At 39.7% G+C, this 16802-nt stretch overlaps 2 protein-coding genes across 9 annotated transcripts in view; one reads left to right on the top strand and one right to left on the bottom strand.

The window, feature by feature from the left end:
- Window positions 1-8244, bottom strand: part of chek2 (checkpoint kinase 2) — a 33330-nt gene extending 25086 nt beyond the window's left edge. The window contains exons 1-4 of the mRNA XM_020510571.2: window positions 7252-8244; window positions 3938-4062; window positions 2677-2824; window positions 559-649 (exon numbers count right to left, since the gene is read on the bottom strand). Of these exons, the coding sequence (XP_020366160.1) occupies window positions 559-649; window positions 2677-2824; window positions 3938-4062; window positions 7252-7474 (587 nt within the window). The 5' untranslated portion in view covers window positions 7475-8244. The remainder of the gene's footprint in view (window positions 1-558; window positions 650-2676; window positions 2825-3937; window positions 4063-7251) is intronic.
- Window positions 8245-8495: 251 nt separating this feature from the next.
- The window catches only part of lrrc74b (leucine rich repeat containing 74B), a 36409-nt gene continuing 28102 nt past the window's right edge, over window positions 8496-16802 (top strand). For 6 of the 8 annotated variants that reach the window (XM_048611670.1, XM_048611666.1, XM_048611669.1 and 3 more), the window contains exons 1-4: window positions 8496-8596; window positions 8750-8987; window positions 11025-11178; window positions 14728-14873. In XM_048611670.1, coding sequence (XP_048467627.1) covers window positions 8781-8987; window positions 11025-11178; window positions 14728-14873 — 507 coding nt within the window. In that variant the 5' untranslated portion in view covers window positions 8496-8596; window positions 8750-8780. Of the gene's footprint in view, window positions 8597-8749; window positions 8988-9160; window positions 9264-11024; window positions 11179-14727; window positions 14874-16802 lie in introns of those variants that run through there. The other 2 variants (XM_048611667.1, XM_048611672.1) reach the window with 2 other exon arrangements.

Raw genomic sequence — 16802 nt, 5'->3', positions numbered from 1 at the left:
ATCCGTCATTTTAAATGGAGTGATTTCAGAGCAAAAATACTGTTTGCGAATTGCAGCTTGGAGCTTATTTACTTTTGATTTTGGTTTATGCCAAGTTAATTGATTCAGTCAATACATTTTTCTACTTCATACTAGATTAGCCTTTCTCTTAAAATTATTTGGGGAATAGCATTGCAAAACTGGAGTTGCATCCCTCATCACCATGCAGGTACCTTTACTGAAAGTGTGATCAGGTACAGTTGAAACGCCCCTTCCACAAAGGTCCAATCCATGTGAATTTAGATCACATAGATGAATGACCATTTGGGAAAAGTAGAGAGGAATCCAAGAGCTCGGCAAATCTTAGCACTGGAAAAGAAGATCAAACTGCTTATGATGAAATATCCAAACACTGCAGAAAATAGTGGAATATACAATTGATCCTTCGAAAATGATCATCACAACTGGTCTTTTTTCCAGCTGGTTACTGTATGGTGTTTTTTTCTAAACACTTATATAGCTGTTAGTAAGGCTATTACAACATTCTAAAGTTTGAATGAAAAGGTAACTCATACTTACGAGCCAAGAGGTTTTGAAATGATGTATTTATCCCGGAACCCTTTTGGCAAGTTCAATTGGTCATCAGTTGTGAGGTCCGAAAAGACAAAAACTAGAAAGTAGCAACATTGGGTAAATTATCTGTATCTTTTAAAACACTGTTGTACAGAAACCCTTCATTTTTTAGCTAACTGACTTGTAACCAACTTAATTAAGAGCTGTCCCACATTCCAGCTTTGTTCAGTCTAGAGTACAGCAATAAGCCAGGGAATTCAACATGGGCCCAGAAGATAGACCATGGAAAGACCATGTTGAATCACTGATAGATTAGAGCTGGTTTCCAATGATCTGGCAAAACGTAGTTGGGGGGATGTCAGATTATTGGTCACCTAGAAGTTAGAGTAGGTTTTTAATTCGATCACTTTTCTTGGGCAATTATTAAGCTTGACTGAGTCAGAAGACTCCAAAGTTTCCCAGTTTGAAAGGACCTTTTACAGAGGATTCTGTAATCTCCACTTCTCCACAAACACCCCTGCAGCGTTAAAAACATTGTAAAATTAGAAATTAATCCAAATTACATATTGAAGGATAAGGCAAACTGCGCATTAAGCTAAGCTACAGAAGGGACTTGGCTTCCTTGCTCCGAAGATTATACCTGTCGACAATCTAACGATTTGCAAATGTCATGGTGGGGCTTCTTGTCTGCATGGTTGGGATGAAAAGTTGTAAAATGGGATAGCTGTCTACTTCAATATATGAAGAGCTAAACTGAAACAAGGAATTGCAGAGTTTGTAAATGGCACCAAGTAACAAAACCAGTTCAAGAAGAATACATTGTCCGTCCGTCATTTTAAATGGAGTGATTTCAGAGCAAAAATACTGTTTGCAAATTGCAGCTTGGAGCTTATTTACTTTTGATTTTGGTTTATGCCAAGTTAATTGATTCAGTCAATACATTTTTCTACTTCATACTAGATTAGCATTTCTCTTAAAAGTTTTAATATCCTAAGCAGTTCCTATGGAATCAGCCATGCTGGGGATTCAGCGTGGTGCCAAAGCACAGACAAGAGTTGCGGAATTTCAACAACTATCCAGCCGTCAAAATAGCTCAATCTAAGTTTTGATCTCTACTGTGGGAGTTTTCCCCAGATTGTAAGGTGACGGTGCATATATTCTGAAAGTTCCACTCTGCTATTCTTGAACAACTGCATTAAAAAAAAAGCATAAACACTAGTAGGGACATGTCTCTTAAGGAAGACGTTGAAAAGATTTCAATCTTGAAAGCACTAACTTGAATTCACACATCCACTATCATGACTCAGCATGCTCCAAACTGTTTGACATCCAAACAAAATACTTTTGAGATACAGTCACTTGCAACGTAGACAAACACACCAGTTAATTCACATACAGGTGAATGATCTCTTTTCAGGATGTTGGTTAAGGGACTAATGTAAAGCATAACGCTAAAAAAACTTCCATGTTCTTTCTTTAAGAGATTCCCAGGAATATTTAAGTCCACAGGCCACAGAAGTGATTTTAGGAGTCAACAGAAGGCCTGCAGGCCAACTTTTGAAAGAAATATTTTGAGTGATTTAATTCGGTCCACTTTTCTACTTTGGTAGTTTCACTTAAAGCAGATTATCAACTTTAATTCTCAATTTTTAGCTTTTGGACCCACTTTCTTGCAAGTAAATTTGTTGCAAGTAATTTTTATAGGTTCTCAGTATCATTTCAGCCCATCAGATGCACATGTGAAAGTTTGTTGATGTGACGAACCCCAAAAATTAAATTTGCAAAGGGCCGAGCCCCCGAATGCTTAAATCAGGATATACTGATGTTTAAATCAGCGTCCAACTAGAATTATGACAAAGATTAGCAACCCCTACATTTGACCAACCTGGTCTAGAGGAGTAAATCAAAATTAGAGTTCTTTCAAGCTATGGGTGGAGAAAGTGACCCCAGTCCATAAAATGTCTTTGAAGACAATGGCCATAAAGTAACATAAGACACCAGTTCAAGCATAAACTTGTCAGTGATAAAGATTTGAAGCAAATTTCTAAGCAAGCATTCAATCAGGTCCACTAAAGATGTGAACAAATTGGATCAAGTGTCAATATATTAAAAACACATTATTACCTTTGTGTAATTCATGATTAATTGCAATTTCTGCATTGTTGCACAGTGGTAATCTTCGATCTTTTCCAATTATCTGGCCATTCAGGAAGGTACCATTCGAACTGTGATCTTCAATAAATACTACAAACGTGCTTCCAGGACCCTTTTCCTAAAACAGACCAGGAAATAAACTTTGAAAAGGAGTTCTATGCTTTCAATTATTGAACTGGTTTGCTAAAATTGCTGAAAGTAGTACTTTTACACCAAGTTTATACATGTTATTTTGTATATGTGAGCTAAACTTACTGTAACTATGTGCTTCCACCCACTTAAAGTCAGCAAGCAATGCTTGCATTGGTTATTCTAGCTGATCCACAGACTTAAGGAATACAGGTAGCACAGCAACAATCAAACCAAATGGGCAAAAAGTACTGCATTATTTGATTTTTGAATTCTCTTTGGACTTTTAAAAACACTCGCTTCCAATTCACTACCTTGCATCACCATAAACTTTCAATTACAAATCACAAATAACATTCCCAATGATTTTAACTGAAACTGTTAAAAGTTCATCCTTTAAGAGAGACCTAAAAGAGGCATTCACCCAGGGGCACCAATCACTTTAAAGATTACAATTTCAGAATTTTAAACTGGACTGATATGGCTACACCAAATAAACTCATTTCATAAACCATATGAAATGAGGTAAGCTGCATTTCAACAAGTCTTAGTTTGGACTTCCACTGTATGACAAGATATTTCTCAAATGTCATGAAATATGGATAAGCAAATTAAAGTAGTAATTAAGAGAACTAATTTTATAAATCTACACTGATGGCAATAGAAGAATTTCCAATACAACTAATAATTTAAGTAACCCAAGTTTGTGATTTTTTTTTTTAAACAAAGGAACTACCATCTTGGGCGTTAGGGGAGAAAATGGGCAGAAAACCAGCCCTGGGATGAGGTAGTCTCTGCATCACTCACAGCCTTCCTAGTGTTAGCAATGGTTGACAGCTTCTCCAGCTTGTAGGGCATCACAGCGATCACAATCAGGTTACTTATCTGGCACGTATGCTCAAACAAGCAAATATTTTAAACTGACAATCAAATCAATTTTGTCTCAAAATGAATCAATATTACGTTTCCTAGTTTTACATGCAGAATATGACTCAAAACAAAAAGGTCATATAAACTGTCATCCAGATTCTACTCAAACTGACTCAAAAGGAAACCTTCAATGTCTCGTTATGCTTCTATCTACAGTGTTCCCATTGCTTACTCTGATAATTCTGCAATGTTTCTTGCTGTACGATTTGAAGTGCTCCTTCCTCTTCAACACTGGTTGATCGAAACAGTAGTGACACGATTTATCCCTCCCGAACCAGTACTCATTATTTAAGCAATCTGTGACAAAAAAAAAAGACGTGGGTACGTGGAAAAATTCATCTCTCAAATGTTCTCAATCCTTTCCACAATATATACTTCCCTGGAGCCAACGAACACAAATCATCAAGATTCGCGTAAATAAAAATCATTTGAGTGAGGTGCTATAGGATGTGTGCTCACAGAACCATACACTTAGACAAGCCCAATAAAAATCAGAAACGAAAACAGAAATTGCTGGAAAAACTCAGCAGGTCCGCAACATCTGTCGAGAACGCAGAATTAGACTTTTGGGTCCAATGACCCTTCTTCAGAACCTTCAGTGTTTTCTCTCCACAGATGTTGCCAGACTTGCTGAGTTTTTCCAGCAATTTCTATTTTTGTTTCTGATTTCCAGCATCCGTGATTCTTTGTTGTTTTTTTGCCAATAAAAATCACATATGAACTGTCACCAGGTGAACTAGCCATGAGCTAACACTTCTCTACGAATATTCTTAACTCGGCATTGGGCCAAACAGCTAGTGCTATCCTCATCTGACCTCAAGTTTCAAGCTGACAATGAAACAGCAGCTGGTGACCAAGTATTTTTAAACGCACAAAAATACAAACAGGAAACAGAGAATCAGGATATCTGACTTCAAAAGTATTACATACTTGCTGAAGTACACATGGCTTTTCAAAATCATTTTCAATAACTAAATAACTGACTCTCAGAAAAATATCTTCATGTTTAACCAAATCAAAAAGGAAACAAGTTTAAATAGATATTTCGGGTGTCTCTCACTGTTCCAAAGTCAGCTGCTTCCTCAATTCCTAGCATACAAGATCAGGACATTTGCTTGTTGACACATTTATTTGCTCCCTCAATCTGACCAACAAGCAGAAACATGCAATTAAAACTTGGTCAAAAATTGACACTGCCTTATTGCCCTGTAGAATTTTGAAAAGAAAACAGAACTCAACAATAGGAAATGAATGTTGAAGGTCATGATCAGTGCTTTGAACCAGTTTATATCTAAAACAAGTTAATTTATTATCAAAAATATTTACACAATGTCAAAAACATTTACACGGCATTTCCAAAACTGTTTATTGCTCCATGTTTCTGAATCAACATTTTGATTCAACATAAAATCGAGAAGCAAGAATAGGCAATTCATCACCTTGTGCCTGCTCCACCATTTTATACAATCATGGCTGATCTCATCATAGCCTCAACTCCACTTTCCTGCTGACTCCCCACAATTCTTCATATCTGTCTGTCTATCTCCTCTTTAAATGTTCTCAATGTCCCAGCATCCACCATACTCTGAAGTAGTGAATTCCATAGATTCACGACCCTTTGAGAGAAGTAACTTCTCTTCATCTATTTTAAATCTGCTACCCCTTATCCCAAAACCATGATGTTTTAGATAGCCACACGAGGAAACATCCTTTCTACAACTACTTTGTCAATTCCCTTAAGCATCCTTTATACCTCAATCAGACCAGCTCTCATCTCTCTAAACTCAAGAGAGGATAGGCCTAGAGTGCTCAATCTCTTTTCATAAGATAAATCCCTCATCTGTGAAAATCAACCTAGCGAACCTCCTCTGAAGTGCCTCCAATACAACTACTTCCTCAAGCTAGAGGACCAAAATTGTGCATAACACTCCAGGTACTGTCTCATCATGTTTTTGTTCTGCCTATTCCTCCTTCTGTCATGCTTCATAGTGTCTTTCTTTCCACAGGTCTATTCAAAATAAAGGTACAACCTATTTATGGTAATACCTGAACAATGTTCCAAAATATTCATAATATTGCAGAGATTAGGGACTTGCAATTACTTTACCACTTTCCTTCTTTCCTTTTCACTATTGAAAATTCAGAGCCAAGCATGTGGCCCTTTCAGATGCTGACTGCTTAGCTGAACATATACAGTTTGACATTTGTAATTTCAGACATCTAGTTTTATTTTACTCAACTCAGAACGAGTCGCTAGTTATCACTTTGATAACATTGCTATTGTGCCAGCAGTAACACTACCCACAGCTCTATGTTATTTATAGCCATAACAAAATTCAATCCACAATTTATTCCACAGCTAACATTTCTTATCTAATCAAATTTCCTCCATACCAACACAACCTCCTCCCCACATGTCTTTATGCCATTTGCCCCTCGACCAATTTCAGTTTGTTACACTGTACAATGTGAAACCTCAAATTAAAATAGCAGACCAGAAATTGTGCCTATACACCTGTTTTGGGGTGCCAAATGGTAACTTAAATCACCAATATGGCTCAAAGAAAGTGCAGGGTGGTTAATGAGCTGGAAATGCAACACCCATCACATTGATTAAAGTTTGAAAGCCATGATGTACAATGCCATACATTGGGCAGGTTACAAGCTTTTTGAATTTGAAATTCAAGGGCCTGCTGACAATACTGACCCCCTCCCACCCTTGCAAGAATGGCTACTCTTAGGGAAACCTTGAACAGGCAACATATTTGGCTGCAATTAACAAGGGAAGCTTTAAAAATAAATTTGTCTGAATGTAAAGCCTTAGGATAGTACCATGTGACCTTCTATTGTAAATGTACATAGCAATTTTGTATATCGTTCATCACAAAGAGATCACTGCATTCTGCAGTTGTTTCTTTAATACTTGAAAGGTTTATTCTGAGTAATTTAGTTCACATCAAAAATTGAAAAAAATTGAAAAAATGTGAAAAACAGCCAAATAATAGAATCAGTATCAAGATCAGCTCCAGTTTATGAGCAAGTACTGCAAAATTCAATTTAAACTTTCAGTTTAGAAACATCATTACCATTTTACAAGGATTCACGGCACAGTCTTCCTAACATGAGTGTTGTTTGGCTGACTTTCACCCATTATCTCTACACAAAAAGGTCAAATGAGAAAAAAAGTGCAGGATGCTCAGGTTCAAGTCCCACCTGTTTCAGAAGTATGTAAAAACAACATGTGAACGGGTTGATCAGAAAATATCTAACTACCAGTCTGAACTCAGAAGCTTACCCAGGTACCTAATACTCAAAGAATTCTCCAGGTCTGCTGTTTCAAGCACTCAAATACGTAGTATAAATCAAACAGAAGCGATGCAGGCTGTTGCCATCCCTATAACGTGATATTTTTCAGAGTCAATTGCTATTCTTGGAGTTTCTTAGAATGAAACAGAATTCCACAAGTTTTGTTTTAAAACTACTCACCCAAGTTCCAAAATCCTTTCTCTAGCGCCCAGAGGCGTCCCCAAGGCTTAGGCAATTCCTCCACTTCTGGAATGGTAGCAAGATCCTGGGTAGGATTGGAATCCAGGATGACAGTGCCTGCTGAGGACAGGCTGCTCGATCCAGTGCCGCTGGTGGACGAGGCGGACTGGGACTGACTCTGGGACTGAGATTGGGATGTGCTGGTAACGCTCTCTTTCGACATGGTTGGCTTGACACCAAACCAAAATGACTACAGCTTGATGAGGAAAGGTGGGAATGAACCCCTCTCCACAATTCTCGGCGACGTGGTAAACTAAAAGGTTTTAAACCCCACTTTAAAAAAAAACACCAGTGGACATAAACTATGGAAGATTTTCGGTGAAGATAGTCATTGTTTATTGTGCAGCATTAAAAACAGTTGATGCTAAATCTCAACCCATTGGAACTCGGTGCTGAGTTTGCTCTCCATTTGCAAAACAAAAAAGAACTAATTGAATGGAATCAAACGTCAAGTGGACACGTATAAAAGGTCCAGACGTGAGCAAAATGTGTAAATCCACATCAATTGCAATAGATGAAAATAATATAAGGGAAGGCTGACCAGGTTTCCAGAAACTGGCTTCCTCGAGGAATCCAGATCAGTCTCTGCTTAACCGCGTCAGGGCAACGTGGACAATAAATGCTACCGTTCCACAGTACCTAACACATAATAATCTTATTTCCTTTATAGATATAGAAAGAAATTTCACTTTAGAGCTATTTACATCCTTCCCACTCTCCCGCCCGAAACACTAACATGCCGCAACCGCGCCTTTGAATTTCACCTTTGACCTCCCTCCTAACTGCTACCCATGGCGCGGGCAAAATATTTTTATCATTCTGCCAAATCTTTGCAGGCAGATATAAATCACCCCGATACTTTAATTCTAAACCTTCCTTGAATTCGTAAAAGTTTTCCTTATTTCCCGCCTCCCAAAAAAACGTGGCTGCCGGCGCAAGGAATTCTGGGGGGAGTGAGGAAGGGGAGGGTGGCGGTTGGGCTTTGACCGTTATATTTCAAAAAGATAAGAACAGTGGTTTGGATTTGACTTCGTTCGAAGTCTTCGCTTCTGTGGTCGTTAAAAGGAAGTGGGAATAACTTTTGGAAAGGAAGAGCTTTGGGAAAAGGGGATTGTTTTCGGTCGCCATGGCAACAAGGGAGTCCGCCTAACTCGCTGGTTCGCCTCAAGCCCCACCTCCGCGGCTCCCAATTGGTTGCATGATCACGTGACGGCCAACAATCCGTCTCGCTACTGATTACTTCAGATGCCAATCATTTCACGCAGGGGGCGGTTTTATCATTAAGGTAGGTTGAGGTGTTGTTCGGGAGAAATTGCAACGATTCTTTCCCCCTTTATCGGTGGGTGGGAATCAGGATTACAAACAGTAACAGCAGCAATAATGTTGTTATTATATTTTTGGAGGAAGAGTACGCTGTTTAACTTTCGGGGAATGACAGTTTTTTAGGTTCTGCTCTCAGTTTGAAGGCGATGGCGCTCACCGAGAAGTCGCCATCCAAGGAAGATGCTGATGCTGAGGCCGCGACTGAGTCAGAGACCAAGACTGAGAAGGTGGAAAAACTAGAAGGTCAGAAGGTTCGTGGAGCAGGCTTTTACCTGCATCAACTCGGCGGTATCAGCAGCAAGCCCCCCGGTAGACCCCGCAACTCCTACAGCAGGGGCAGCGTCGACTCCAAAGTAGGTTCAGTATGTTATTCTGTTTATCTCTGTGCATGTCACAGCCTGCACCAGCATTTATTGCCCATCCCCCGAATGCCCACTTGTATTTAAGAGCCAATCACGGGAGTATAATCACAGATAAAATCCCCACGTTTTACCAGACCACAGAGCTGCTCTGTCATGGGTCATGGGTCATGGGTCATGGGTAGCCCTTCGTGGTAACCTCACCCAGTGTGGGAATTACACTGCGTTGCAAACATGTTGTACAGCTAACTGAACCAAGTAGGCCACCAGGTAAGTGCAACAGTTATGTTTGTGCATGGGTTATGGGTGTGGCTGGCTATGTTAGTTTACTGTAGGTCCAGAGTCACAGGTAAACCAGACCAGTTAGGGATAAAAGATTTCCTTTCTTGAAGTACATCATTTAACTAAGTTTTTTTTTCTTTAATAGCCTTCAACAGTGGCTACATGGCCAACACTTTTTGGTTTCAAATTTCACTGTCTGCCATAGTGGGAATTGATCCCATGTCCCCAAAAGATTAATTTGGGGTTCTGGATTACTAATCCAATGATATTACCACTCCTCACGTGTGAAGAAAGCATATGAATTTGTATAGCGGAGTCCTTGTATGTCTGCATGAAACACTTTTTTTTATAACAGTGCAACCACTGTCACAATTTAGGATTTTATTTAGAAAAAAGTTTGAGTTGAACACTGTTGCTCGCAAGGAAACCAGTCTAAGCATAACTTTCAAAAGGGAATAATTTCCATTGCTAACTCATGCTTTTCACAATTGCTGGCTGTTCCCAAGCACTAGCAGCCAGTGGAGCACTTTTTGAAGTCCCTGTTGTAATGTAGGAAATGTGGCAGTCAAATTGCTCATAGGAAACTCCCACAGACAGCAACATCATTAATGCCAGAATTTTTTTGTGTGACATTTTATGTTAGGTAAAGAATAACAATTGGCCAGGACACTGACAAAACCATTCCTTCCCTTCTTCGAATGGTACCAGGAAATGGTTCAACAATGCTTCGGTTTATCCATTTGTTAAAGTACAGCATTATCACCAGGTCTGGTTTGACTTATTGGATGAACAGCCTATTGAAAATTTTGCTTGTGTGTTCCATTGTTCAACAGAATAGTTGTTTGACATTTGTAGCTCATCACATACAATTGCTTTCACATTGCCAAAAGAAGACACAGTCAGAGCAGAGATAGTGGGAACTGCCGATGCTGGAGAATCTGAGATAACAAGGTGTAGAGCTGGATGAACACAGCAGGCCGAGGAGCAGGAAAGCTGACATTTCGGGTCTGGACTCTTCAGAAAAGTCAGAGCACTTTGTCTTGCACTCATCAGGACTGGGATGCAAGAAACAGATTTGAAAAATGTGCATTGTAGTCCTGAGTGCAAGAAGTAGAGCCTCAACTTCTTGCTCAAAGGAGACAATGTTTTAAGCTCTATACTACCAGAGCTTTACAATGACTTTACTCAGTATTATTGTCAATACAAAACTGTAACTACCTTCACTTTGTAAAGCTCTCAATGCTTGAAGTTGCAACCCATCTTTGTAAGGGCTTTATGTACATTTGTATTGCCAGGATTGTCCACAGTTCAAACAAATACTGAACCTGAGCTTTATGCAACTGTAATATAACTTGCAGTGTTTGTCTTTCAACTTGTATGGTTTACATTAATAAAACTACCTGCCAATGCTAATGATCGAGGTTTGAAAATAAATGATACCCACATGGATGCCAAAATCCTGTACCCTAACAAAGAATCAATATCTTCATGAGCCTTCCTTTTACTGGGCAACTGGCACATTTCCTTCCACTGGCTGCTCACATTGGTCAAATCCAGATGGCGATCTTGCTATATAGTCTATTTTGGTCAGGTTTCCAAGTGAATTTGCTGTAGAATTATTCATAATGGTTGTCCTTTTATCAATTGTGATGGGACATTTAATAGGCTTGTGATTTGCTGGTATATTTTTCAATATGAGGCGAGTGTAGACTAGTTAATGTGATTTCATTTCCATTTTAAACTTTACAGACAGTTACTCGAATGCAAAGCAGTTTTCGTGTAAAGGAACAGAAAGACGAAATCTGCATATATGAGGCACCTATCCACAAAAGATCTGAATTATTTGAGGACATTTCTGATGATGAAATGCTAAGTGATGAAGGACTTGATGAAGATCTGGATGGTAAGAAAAACTAACGATGCCACTGTATTAATATAAAGCCCAAAATACATCCCAAACAATGGGAGGCACAGGTTGTAGACTTGCTCACTGAGCTGGTGTGTTTGATGGCAGACATTGCATCACCCTGCTAAGTAACATCATCAGTGCGCCTCCAGTGAAACATTGGTGTTCTGCCCCGCTTGTTATTTATATGCCTCGGTTTGTTGGGGTGATTGACATCACTTCTGGTTTTGTTTTTCAGTGGTTTGCATATTGGGACCATTTCAATGTGTTTGTTGATGGAGTTCCAGTTGGAATGCCAGGCCTCCAGGAAATCCCTGGCATGTCTCTGTTTGGCTTGTGCTATTATGGATGGGTTGTCCCATTCGACCCCCTAGGTATCAGGGTAGCCCACAAACCAACAACCACCTTGTTACAGCTACTGACGAATGTAAAGGATCCCATACCCACTACCAATAAAACCAATGTAATATACAAAATACATGCAAGGACTGAGAGAAACATACATAGGCCAAACTGGAAGAAATCTGACAATAAGGATACATGAACACTAACTAGCCACAGAGACACAACCAGTTCTCACTGGTCTCTGTACACACTGACAAATTCGACTGGGATAACACATCCATAATAGCACAACCCAAATAGAGACATGCCAAGGAATTCCTGGACGCCTAGCATTCCAACCAGAACTCCATCATCAAACACACTGAACTGGACCCAATATACAAACCACTGAAAAACCAAACCAGAAGTGATACCAACCAGCCCAACAAACTGAGGCATATAAATAACAAGCAGGACAGAGCACCAATGCTTCACTGGAGGCACACTGACGATGTTACCTAGCAGGGTGACAAAACGTCTGCAATCAAACACACCGGCTCGGCAAACAAGTCTACAACCTCATCTACACCTCGAGTTAAGAATCTTCTCAAAAATGTTGAATGGGAGGCACAGTCAAAGATACTGAAACTTCATCGGTACAATATGGGAATTTGAAGGACGACCCAAGCACTAGTCTCCATGTTTTAGTGGGTAATTCCACTGTTTGATGCAACAGTGACCCATAAAGATGAATAAGATACCAGGTTCGTGATTGAGGCAGTGTTTTTATTAACCTACTTTTCCTAATCAACCTGTTCAGACATGTTATGACCCACATCTGAAGCAGGTGGGACTTGAACCCAGGCATCTCGATCTAGGAGTAGGGACTCTACCTCTACACTACAAGGGCCTCTATTAAATTCAAGTTATAACATCTGCCATGGTAGAATTTGAACCTGGGTCTCTAGAATGATACCTGGGTCTCTGGAGTAGTAGTCCAGCAATTCTACCACAAAGCCATGATGATTCACTAAATGTGTTCCAAATAGGAGCACAATTGGCCTCAATGTTTGAGTTAAAGAGGAGTGCAATTGATTCAGGTATTCACTCCTGCCTAAATACAGCAATCAACTGGGCAATAATTAATCTAGTTGTTGCCCTGGTTATTTAACTTTAACATAGTGAGATAGTGTTCAGTCACTTCACAATTGCTATATTGTATTTAAATTGCATGTAAACATAGCTTTTGTAGAATCATTGCCATCCTATCTTGGAAATGTATCACTGTCTTCACTGTTGCTCAAAATTCAAGAATTCTCTTCCTGACAATGTTATGGTTCAAACTACAGACGGCAGTGGTTCAAAAAGGCAGATAACCACTATCTTGAGGTTGGTTGGCTCGCTGAGCTGGCTTGTTTTGCAGATGTTTTGTTACCATGCTTGGTAACATCCTCAGTGCAGCCTCTGAAGCATCGGTGTGTTTTCCCGTCCGGTTTTTAAACTCTGGGGTCTGTTGAGATGGATTGCCTCACTTCTGGTTTTCCTTTGTAGTGGAGTGTATATAGGGTCGAGTTCAATGTGTTATTTATAGCATGCTTTGTGGACTGCCATGCTGCCAGGAATTCTCGTGCTTGTCTCTGCCTAGCCTGTCCCAGGATCTTGGTGTTGTCCCAGTCGAAGTCGTGGTTCTCCTTGTCCATGTGGATTGAGATGAGTGAGTATCGGTCGTGTCTTTTTGTAGCCAGTTGGTGTTCATGTACTCTTGTTGTTAGTTTCCTTCCTGTTTGTCCGATTGTAGTGTTTCTTGCAGTCTCTGCAGGGGATTTTGCAGATGACATTAGTCCTGTCCATGGTGGGGAGTGGGTCTTTAGTTTGGGTGAGCAGTTGTTGTAGAGTTGATGTGGGCTTGTGTGCCACTCTGATGCCCAGCGGTTGTAGATGTCTTGTGGTGAGTTCTGACGTGTTCCTGATGTAGGATAGTGTGATGAATGTGTCGGGGCGTTGTAGAATCTTTCTGATGCTGTTCGTGTAGGCATCTTCTGACCCAGAAACTAACAACAAGAGTACATGAACACCAACTGGCTACAAAAAGACACGACCAATACTCACTCTCCTCGATCCACACTGACAAGGAGAACCACGACTTCGACTGGGACAGGCTAGGCAGAGACAAGCACGAGAATTCCTGGAAGCATGGCACTCCACGAAGCATGCTATAAATAAACACATTGAACTCGACCCCATATACATTCCACTATGAAGGAAAACCGGAAGTGAGGCAATCCATCTCAACGGACCCCAAAGTTTAAAAAAAACCAGGCGGGAAAACACACCACTTCATCGGAGGCTGCACTGAGGATGTTACCAAGCATGGTAACAAAACATCTGCAAAACAACAAACCAGCTTGGCGAGCCAACCAACCTCAACACCCACAACCCGAGCTACAGATCTCCTCCAAAACCTTAGGATCTACTACCTTCTCAAGGACAACTAAGGACAGGCAAGAAATTCTGGTCCAGCCAGCAGCTTCCAAATCCCATAAATGGAAAAATAAATGATTTGGTGTCAGCAGCAACAGTAACAAAGGAAAGAGGGGGGGAAAAAAAAACTTAAAGTAACAATCTCTCTGTTTTCAATGGGTCAATTAGTAAAGCAATTAAAAATGAACCAAACACACTAAAAACTTGCTTCAGTTTGATTCCTAGTTTGAATTAACAGAAAAGTACCTTGAAGTCCCTAGAAAGGGATTCAATTCTTCATTACTGTCCTGGGACCCATGCAGGAAGGTATGCATTTTCAGTGTTGAGTGAGAGTATGTTTGACTTCAGATCTGGTGACCCCATCAACCAAATAGCTAATTAGGTTTTAAAACAAAATTACTTGGGTGAGACTGCAGAGGCAGTTATGTTCTAAAATCATGCAGCAGCAAGGCACACTTGCTTTATTTGAGGGTGAAGAATTTTCATAGAAATATCAGCACTGTGTTGTTACAAGTTGTATTAGAATTACAGCTTTAATTTAAATAAGGACACAGCACATTGCATTTCATATTGTAATATAAAACTTGCTAAATTTGTAAGTGTTACATGTCAACCTGTTCATACATGTTATTACACACCTCTGGAGCAGATATAACTTGAACTGAGGCTATCTGGTCCAGAGTTAGGGAAACTGTCACTGCAGCAGAAGACCTTCACTAAATTTGTATGGTTCTTTTTCAGAAGGTGTTTTGAAGGCCTATGATCACACAGGGAAAACCAAGTATAAACAAGCATGTGAAACATATGGTGTGGTACCAATCTCTTCCTTCCTGCGGAACATGAATCAAACAGAACTCGTTATGATGCATTATGGGCTGGGACCACAGGTAATTTTTTTAATTGTTTATATTTATTTTAGTGAAAGAACTGATACTCTGTTCTTAACAGTCTGTCATCCACTTCATGGTTTATCTTGTCCTGACTCTTCGGCCCAGAGCTTTTTCAGAGTTGAAAAACAAATGCAGAGCACTTAAAATATGGGCAGGTACCGATTCTGAAACTCTTGGCATTTCCCAGTTTTCACTGGGCACAAGAAAAGGGTGCAGTTAACACTTGGCACTGCTTCTAGCGAAGAGTCCTACTGAACTGAAATGTCAACTGTTTCTGTCTCCACAGAGGCTGCCAGAACTACTGAGTTTCTCCGTTATGTTCGGTTTGTTTCAGATATCCAGCATCCTCTATTTTATTTTTATTCAAACCCCTTCCAAGCCCATTCACCCAAAATGCATTTTGTATATATCCAATAAACCAAATAATAACCGTGGCAATTGTGGGACTGCTGATCAAAAAAAATGCGTTTGAAAATCTTTGTTTGGAAAATAAATCTTCCAATCCACTAACAGACCTTTAAAGTATGAATAACAGGGGCTTCACACCTCTAATCTTGTCCAAATACACAGATATCAACCAAAAGATCACAGACTAATTTTTTTTTAATATAGATGTCTGTTAAACAGGAAAGAATTTATTTTACTTGTCAAAACAAAATCACCTCCTCAGCTGGGATAGTAAGAACTGCCAATGCTGGAGTCAGATAACACAGCAGGCCAGGCAGAATCAGAGGGACAGGAAAGGTGACGTTTTGGGTCGGGACCCTTCTTCAGAAATTACTTTGAAATTTGTTGTTTTGAAAATTTTTGTGGTAAGTAGTGTGCAGCAGTGGAGACACCACTCATCCACACTCTCTTTCCCACCTCTGCCCCCCGACCAATGCCACCACCACCGCCCCCCTTTCAGACTGATCTTTTTTTTTTTTTTTTCTTCCCCCACCACTCCCATCTGACCATCCTTCATCTTACAACATTGTTTATAGATAATACTCTAATAAAAGTTATGGTTGAAGAGGTTTATGCTTGACTGCACTTGTTTGTTTGTTTGTTTGTTTGTTTGTTTTTTTTTTTGTTTTTTTTTTGGGGGTAATAATTGCAACCAGTGTTTTTCTTTAATTTGCTCATTTACTGGTGAGCTTTTGAGTACAAAAGAAATATGATGAAAACTGCACTTATTAAATTGCTTTTTCTCTTCCTTGGCTTCTCAAGCAGAGGTTATATCACACTACCAGTCTAAGAAAGACTGTCTTAAACTTACATAGCACGTTCATGACCACAGGATTTCCCAAGCACTTTTGCGGTTATACTATGGCTTTAAGGGATGTGTTTTGATTTTGTCCTGGTTATTTTATGAAGAGAAAGGTTTGTGACAGGTGACAAGCAGTCTGCTCCGAAGCCAATGAAGCAAACAGCTTGAGATCTTGGGATTTTTCTTTTAAAGTTGGAACAGTAGAAACAGCCTGAATTGGTAGGGTCAAGCTCCCACAAAACCAGGATTTTTTTAGTTTTAAGCTTGCTACAGTTGCTGAGGTCTTGAAGCTGGATGTGGAAGGTCTTATTCCTTCCTCTTTGTTATAGCTAAAAGTTGGGGTTCTCTTCCTACTGCTAGAATTGCTTGAGATGCAATCTATTTTGTTGAATTTGCCTTTCCCAAGGTTATGTTTATGGAATGTTACTGTATTGGAACAGTTAATTCGTAGTAGTTAATTATCTTTTATTTTGTTAAGCCTGTTGATAGTTACAGTTAAGGCAGTTCTATTATTTTGTCTGTATTTTAACTGTATCATACAGCAATCTCCCACAAGTAACATTGTGATAATGACCAGATAATCTGTTATGGTGACATTGTTTGTTTGAGAGAGAAATATTGACTAGGGCACTGAGGAACATGTCCCTGTGCCTTGCAGTAATGCCATGGAATAGTTT

This window comes from Rhincodon typus, chromosome 24, assembly GCF_021869965.1.
Source record: "Rhincodon typus isolate 14 chromosome 24, sRhiTyp1.1, whole genome shotgun sequence".
Classification (NCBI taxonomy): Eukaryota; Metazoa; Chordata; class Chondrichthyes; order Orectolobiformes; family Rhincodontidae; genus Rhincodon; species Rhincodon typus.
The sequence above is the reverse complement of the archived record's forward strand: the minus strand, read 5'-3'. Positions and strand labels throughout refer to the sequence as shown.